General features: G+C 34.2%; 1 protein-coding gene across 2 annotated transcripts; it reads left to right on the forward strand.

Moving 5' to 3' along the window:
* The first annotated feature begins 2,522 nt into the window (after window positions 1-2,522).
* On the forward strand, window positions 2,523-6,527 carry LOC134229580 (uncharacterized). 2 transcript variants are annotated; one of them, XM_062711332.1, is made up of 6 exons: window positions 2,523-2,647; window positions 2,839-3,364; window positions 3,567-3,689; window positions 4,402-4,571; window positions 4,672-4,788; window positions 5,478-6,527. In XM_062711332.1, the coding sequence occupies exons 4-6, from the start codon at window positions 4,461-4,463 to the stop codon at window positions 6,501-6,503; spliced, it is 1,254 nt and encodes a 417-aa protein (XP_062567316.1). In that variant the 5' UTR covers window positions 2,523-2,647; window positions 2,839-3,364; window positions 3,567-3,689; window positions 4,402-4,460; the 3' UTR covers window positions 6,504-6,527. The 2 variants fall into 2 exon arrangements, with proteins under 2 accessions (XP_062567316.1, XP_062567315.1); XM_062711331.1 differs by lacking the exon at window positions 2,523-2,647 and having other exon boundaries at window positions 2,754-3,002.
* The last annotated feature ends 632 nt before the right edge of the window (window positions 6,528-7,159 follow it).

The raw sequence follows: 7,159 nt of genomic DNA on the forward strand, positions 1-7,159 counted from the left end.
GTTACAGTAGGTGCGGGCACGAAAAAGACCCCTCCCTCAATGGCCCTAAGTGCCGAGTATAAGACGAAATCGCAGCTTTCCACTGGCAAGTAGTGGCGTCTCCATATGAGTGAAAAATTCTCGAGAAGGAATGAATCAATCATTCAATCCTTTTTTACACGTACAGACCAGTAGAGCTACAGTATCATCAGAGTCTTCTGATGGTAATATAGCTTAGATTTCGCATTTCTTTCCGTCCAACAATCTGATTGAATAATTACTAAAATGCTTGCATCTTTTCAAATTTTTCAGATTTGGAATTTTACTCGTCTACTAAATACCCCCCCCCCCCCCATTTCAATTTGCTAATTTGCTTCCGACCACAATGGAATTATTTACTATCAACAACACAGTAGTCTAGAGTTTTTATCGTCAAAAAAAGAAAAAGATCCGGAAAAGAAATGTCCTACCTAGAGCTAAATAAACACCAGGATGGCAACGTGTTTTTTTTGGGGGGGGGGCTAAACAAATATACCTGGGCTTGGCCAAAAAAAATTTCAAGTTCAATATCCGGAGTGTTTGTGTTATTTATTCAAGTTGAAAAATCCAATCATGCTTGACGACTACGGGCCGTGCATGGCCCTTTTTCAACATTGAAAGCTTATCCTTAACTCCATGTCACTGAACCGGAAGTGAATATCGCAGTGTATATTTGACGTCTATAAAAACTTGTTCAAATAATTGTTCAACGTTATTAGATTCAGTTATTTGAAATATATTTAAGAGAAAAGTTATCAATTCTTTTTCTAACTTATATAATGACGATATGAACCAGGGACAGATAATTCAGTTTTTTATAAGGCTTCAATTTTAATCATTGAAAGCCAAGTCAACAAAGAACCAAACAACTAGACTTAACGACCTGATGAGGCATTGTTTTGTTTGATAAAATATTTTTTTAATTGATCACATATGGTAATATAATATTGTTCATGAAGCTTTACATGTAATTTGTTTGTTTCTTTTCTTCAATATTACGTCAAATATTCACTGCGGAGTTCACTTCCAGTTTAGTGGCATGGAGTCCAGGATAAGCTGTCAAAGTGGGTAAAGGGCCAGGAACGGCCCGTAGTCGTCAAACAGATTGGACTTCTTAACTTCTTAAATAGCACAAACACTCCGGATACTGAATTAGTTCGGAGATTTTTCTGACCAAGCCCAGATCTATTATTTTAAATGGGTCCCCCCAAAACACTTGGCCATCCTGGTGTTTTTTTAGTTGATGGTAGGAAATTTTTTCCCCGATTTTTTTTTTTTTTTTTTTTTTTTGACGATGAAAACTTCAGACCCCTGTGATCATCAATATAAACATTCTTACTCACTACTAATCACCTCTGTCGCTACATTGTGACGTAACAATCGTGAATAACGTTTCGCAAACTTCCGCCAGAGTTCGTTTGTACCAAACCAAACTCTTCCAGGCAGGCATTATGGGATACGTTTCTCTCCCATATTCTCGCGAACTACTTTTTTACGAGAAGACCGTGGTATCAGCAACACAGGTAAATATTCTTTTATAACGATGATTAACATCTTTGAAATTATACTTTTTAACGTGTATATTAGATGTTGATCAGAAAGAGTCACAAAAATCTTGTTTTTTTCAATTCGAACTGTAAATGGGGTATTCATTTCGAATTTCCTCTAAATTAGTTTCGTTATCGCTGTCAAGGAAATGCAGCCGAGAAGTTATGCAACCATTGGCATTTGTATGGGAATATTAGTGTGCACTTTTGCCATGCTTCTGCTTTTGCTACTTAAGTTTTACTTTTGTAATACTGATTAATAAAATCAATTGTATTATAGGTGGAAAACATATACTGTACATGTATCAGATAATGTCAGCAAAATCCATTTACAGGTTGGTATGTGTAATACATATTGAAATTTTTTCTGTACTTTTTATATAAGGTGAGAGACAATCACTGATCTTAACTTTTATTAATCCACAGATATAATTATGGGTGATTTAAGACATACACCTCTGAAGACAATTTTTAGAGGACAGTCACTGGAACCGCATTGCTTTATCTGCTTTCGCTCCCCCTCAGGGAAGTTAAGGAATATAATTACAAATGTAGCCCTCCCACTCCCAGAGAACAATGCTGTTTTACAGAATATAAAGAAGTGTTTAGACATCACATTTCATTCCATTTCATTCCAGGATTGCAAGATATGTTTATCTTGCAAAAGACAACTAGAAAACTGTGTACATTTTCAAAATATATTGAAGGAAGCTGTCAACAGAAAATCTACCTCGACATGTTCAACAAAACGAATGGCATTTTCTCAGACACCTACCTTGACACCTAGTTCTACCAAAAAAGAAAATACAGATGATGTGAACAATAAAGAGAATGTATCTATGAGGAAAACCCACTCTAAAAAGAAAAAGAAACTTCAGTTTTTGGAACTTGAAACAGATGTACCAATTGACACAAATAAATCTCAGATGTGTCATACAGATCATAACTATGGTAGTCTTGCATCACCATTGGATACAACACACCTGAATTCAGTTAAGGCAAAACAAGAGCTCTTCTGCAAGAAAGACGACAAAACCAACCAGAGTCAATGCTGTTCTGCAGATGATGTTTTCAAAAACAAAGTACTACTGTCTGAAATTCAGAAATTGATTTTACTAGAAACTGAAGTCATTGCTGATAATTTATGTTCGTTGAACATTCCACCAGGTCCGTCAGTCCTCAGAACATTACAACATCCATCTCGCTTAAAATCAGAGGATATTTTGCATAAATGTCTGCTTGAATTTCAAAACTGTTTCCCATTTGTTTTTAGAGTTTTTCAGACATTAACATCCCCATTACATGCTGATCAACAGAAAACTGCTACTGGCAATTCCACAATTGCTATGATGTATGCTATGGCCATGAATAAGAGAAATAAAGATCTGTGTGCAATGCAGAAGATCAACACCTGTATTGCCCTTCGCTTCCATGCAGGTAATGATCTATTAGACATTTTTAACAAGACAGGTATAACCCTTTCAGCAGACAGTAAATACACATTTCTGGACAAAATGGGAGATTTGAACACAGAGGGTATTGTTCGCAGTATTCAGTTGGGAATAGGAGGAAAAGTGACAGTTGATAATATCGATGGAATGACCATAGCAAGAGATGTTAGACTCACTGGGGGTAATAAGCATTACCACTACACAGCCTCTACTTACTACCCTGATCGTGTAGATTTGAGGGATCTTGAGCAATGCATCACTTCTTCAGTTCCAGAGGAAATTAATTTTGATGTATTTTACCTCAGTGCGGAAGAAGAAAGCAAGTTGAAGGAAATGCATGGTTATATGGTATTTATGTAATTTTAAATCCAGTGTAACTGTGTTTAATTCAGATATCAAAAGTAAAAAAGTGGGGGAAAATTTGTCTCTCATCTTTGTTATTCAATGTAACTATTCTATTAATACAAAAATTATAATAATTTCCTTTTGAATAATGGTAGAGGTACACATGGTAGATATACATTTTTTTCTATTTCTATTTATGTTCAAGGTTGGCCGTACCTTAGTGAAGCATTTCAAATCTATGAAATGGATGCAACCCTGCATTCCTTCACATATCCCTCATCCTTATAGTCAGCAGATGTCAAGCAAGTCACAGATATTTCCCCTTAAGGTAGTTTTTAAAGATTTTCAATTTTTTAATATATTCCACTTTGTCATGAAAAAAAAAAATTGTACTTTTTAAACGTAATGTACTGGTATTGCCTGTAATAGTGTAAAGGTAAACATGCAGTAAGCCATTATATTTTTCATATTAATTTGAGTAAGAACTTTTTCAGATAATTCTTCAAGACCCTAAATATTATGATGGGTGCATTGAGGTTCTCAATGAACTCAGTAGAGAGTTAGTGAATTCTTATGAAAAAGCCGGAAGAAGTAAAACAAATTGTTAATTTTGTTTTTAATTTATTTTTGTTCATATGTTTGTTACTGTTTCAAAGGATAATTACTAAGACCATTTAAATTAATGTTTACTAGAAACTGAGACCCACTTTTCTAGAAACTGTTATATGAGTTAATTTGTTCATTGTATTGATTGCAGTATTACACTTAATTAATAGACTGTTTACAGTTTTGTTAAATATTTTAAGTACATGTAAAAATTAACTACCACTAAGTAAATATTCAACATACATGTCAACGAAAAAAAATATAATAAAATAATTTTTAGAATTGCTTGTAATTGACATTTTCCTGGAATGCAAAAGTACAAGCATGGTTAAATTTTATAATAAGGTTTAGAAAACATGCTTATCACTAAATAGACATTATTTTTTAGGTCAGCATTCTTTATCTAAATACATTTTATTGCTTGACAATGACAGGAGATGACTTTGAGACAGCTAAAATAATACTTGGAGGGGATCAACTTGTTAGAGTAAGGATGAGTGGAGCTAAAGATCTTCTTGCTGGTGCTCACACTGCAACGGAAAGAATGGAGATTTTTGATCCTGTTATAGAAGAGCTGTTTCATGTAGAACAGGATTTTCTTGATGTAAGTTATACTGCTGTTTAAAGTATATGTGAAGAGAAAAATATGTCTGTTGTGGTATTTAAATAACATTTATTATGAATGTAACAATTTTTACTTTTAGAAATTGTTCAAACGATTCTACTCAACAAAGACTTCACGACAGGAAGGAAGTCTAGCTTTCTTCAAATGTCAGCTGAGGAGGACCAACGTAAACGGTCAAGTAAAAGGAGGGTTCCAGGTATGTATCATGTCGTCCATGCTTATTCTCTACAGTCAAGTAGAATGACCCATGGCCAAGGGGGGGCAAAGATTCTGAATTTCTTAATTCATGTGAATTGTGAAATTCATAGATTTAGATTCTACACATACAAGTGTGGGCTTAGTTTGTCTTGTATGGAAAATGCATTATATCTTACTAATCTATTTTATTACTCATGGATAGCAGGCAACCAGTGTGCATGACGGGAATGAACTTTTTATCAAAATTTGAAATTTACAACCCCTTTGTCCATGAATAAGGTCCTAGGGAGGGCTTAACTGGTTGATATTGGTTTTAAATTGATGACTTGTCTGTTTTAACTTTTGCTATTTTATAATTTAATTTCTTTCATAACACATCATTTAATTGGATAAAAAAATAATTTATATTGTATACCGGTAATCTGTGTTGCCTATGTCATAATGACTTACATTTAAAACATATTATCGGAGAAATTGTCTTTGTCTCTTAATTTGATGATGGAAAATTAAATTATAAGTACCAATTTTAAAAGCTTCCCAAGTGATACTGGTATAACATGGGTTGGAACAGTTTATGTTTTTTTTTTTAAATTGGCTAGTGTAAACTGTCCTAACACAAGTTATATACATGAAATATAACTTGGGTAGCTATAAAATTCATTCCTTAAGAGGTTTCGATATTTTTAGGCACACAGTGATTTCCTACACACAGTTGGTGAGGCCCTACTGATTCAGCTATGTATGAAGAAATTTTCGATGGACAGCTTAGAGAGTGCTCCTGTTATTCCAAATTTAAGTCTGCCAGAAAACATCACAAACACACACATTAAAACAAGAGAACCTCTATTTTGGAAGGTTGTTCAAGAAATTGTGAATGAAATATTCATGGAATTTCATAACCCAGGATGTTTACCTCCAGTGCAGTTGGATTTTGGTGGTAGTTCTGTGATAATTCCCAGAGAACAACTGTGCAAAAATGGCTATGTTGATGTGAAAATGCCATCTGGGGAAGTTTTTAGAGTATTTAATTCACATGAAACCACAGATGACATACAGAACTACTCTTTACAATTACTGATGTGGTATATCCATTTTTGTGAATTTCAGGATGGCATACGAGAAGGAGACCCTTTCAGGACCAACATTAACTTAAAAAGAATGATTCCCTTCTTTTACAGTCATTCAGATCGATCCAAATATGCAGTTGAGTGCATAGATTATATCCTCAAAACAGAAGTTCTATTACCACAGCACACAGCTATGAGAGTGAGACTTGGTAGTTTTGTTAACCCACATGGAAAGAAAGGAGGAAATAAGCCAGCTGACATGCAACAAGAAAATAACATTCTTGTTCTCAAAGATGTTATAAAAGGTTTAGGAGCTAACAAAACAAAAAAAGCCATGGAACGTGCATCTGCAGCAGCTCCTGTTGTGGCAGAAACTGTAGAAAATTATATGAACAATATTGGGTGTGTATCAAGGAGTGGAAAACACAATACAAAAGACAATTTGGAAGACGTGACACTTCTAGTCCAACTTTTAAGTCGATTAGACCCATTTAGTGTGATTGATAACCGCAAGATGAATTTTTACAGTGGTTTCAGGAAAAATCCATTCTCAGCTATATCTTCAGATTTTAACTCCCATCTTTTCAAAATAGTTGAGCGCTTGAAAAGATGTCAGAACATTGACCTTGAATACTACAACCAGTAACAATCATTCATAGGTATGGGGATGAGAAGGGAGGGGGGGGTTAAATTGTGTCTGATTGCAGTGTATGATTGCTGTTTGTATTATGTCAAAAAAATGTTATATGTTTGGATGTTTGGATGTTTCATGTATTTTAGCTCACTTGAGCTAAAGTCTCAAGTGTCACAGCTTTTCTTATCAAAATTGTTAGTTGAAATCATTATCTTAATGTTTTCCTATTTTTATCACTTTAGAATAATTCTGCTGATTTCAACCGCCATAAGGTATCTTTTGGACTACACACTTTTTAAGGGGAGATAATTTAAAACTAGTGAATTTTAATAGCATCTTTTAAACATCTTTTTCTCAGGAACCACTAAGATAGAAAAAAAAAATGAAACTCGTGTAGAAGCTTCATTTATAGTGTAGATTCAAGTCGTGTTCATGTCATGACCCCCAGGGTAGGGTGGGGCCATGAAGGGCAATCAGTGTAGCAAAGGAATATATAGGAAGAATCTTAAGAAATTGGAAAAGCAATGATTAGTCATATTTATGGGAAAACATCCTCAAATATTGTTGATTCAAGTTTATAGGAAAAAATCTTTTAAATTTTTCTCAAGGCTAGCAAAGCCATGATAAGTGAATTTTACTGTCAAGAGTGTTTTATTAGTGTAGATTCA

The sequence above is a fragment of the Saccostrea cucullata genome, unplaced genomic scaffold (assembly GCF_032062105.1).
Source record: "Saccostrea cucullata isolate Sc308-1 unplaced genomic scaffold, CSIRO_AGI_Scuc_v1 ctg7941, whole genome shotgun sequence".
Classification (NCBI taxonomy): domain Eukaryota; kingdom Metazoa; phylum Mollusca; class Bivalvia; order Ostreida; family Ostreidae; genus Saccostrea; species Saccostrea cuccullata.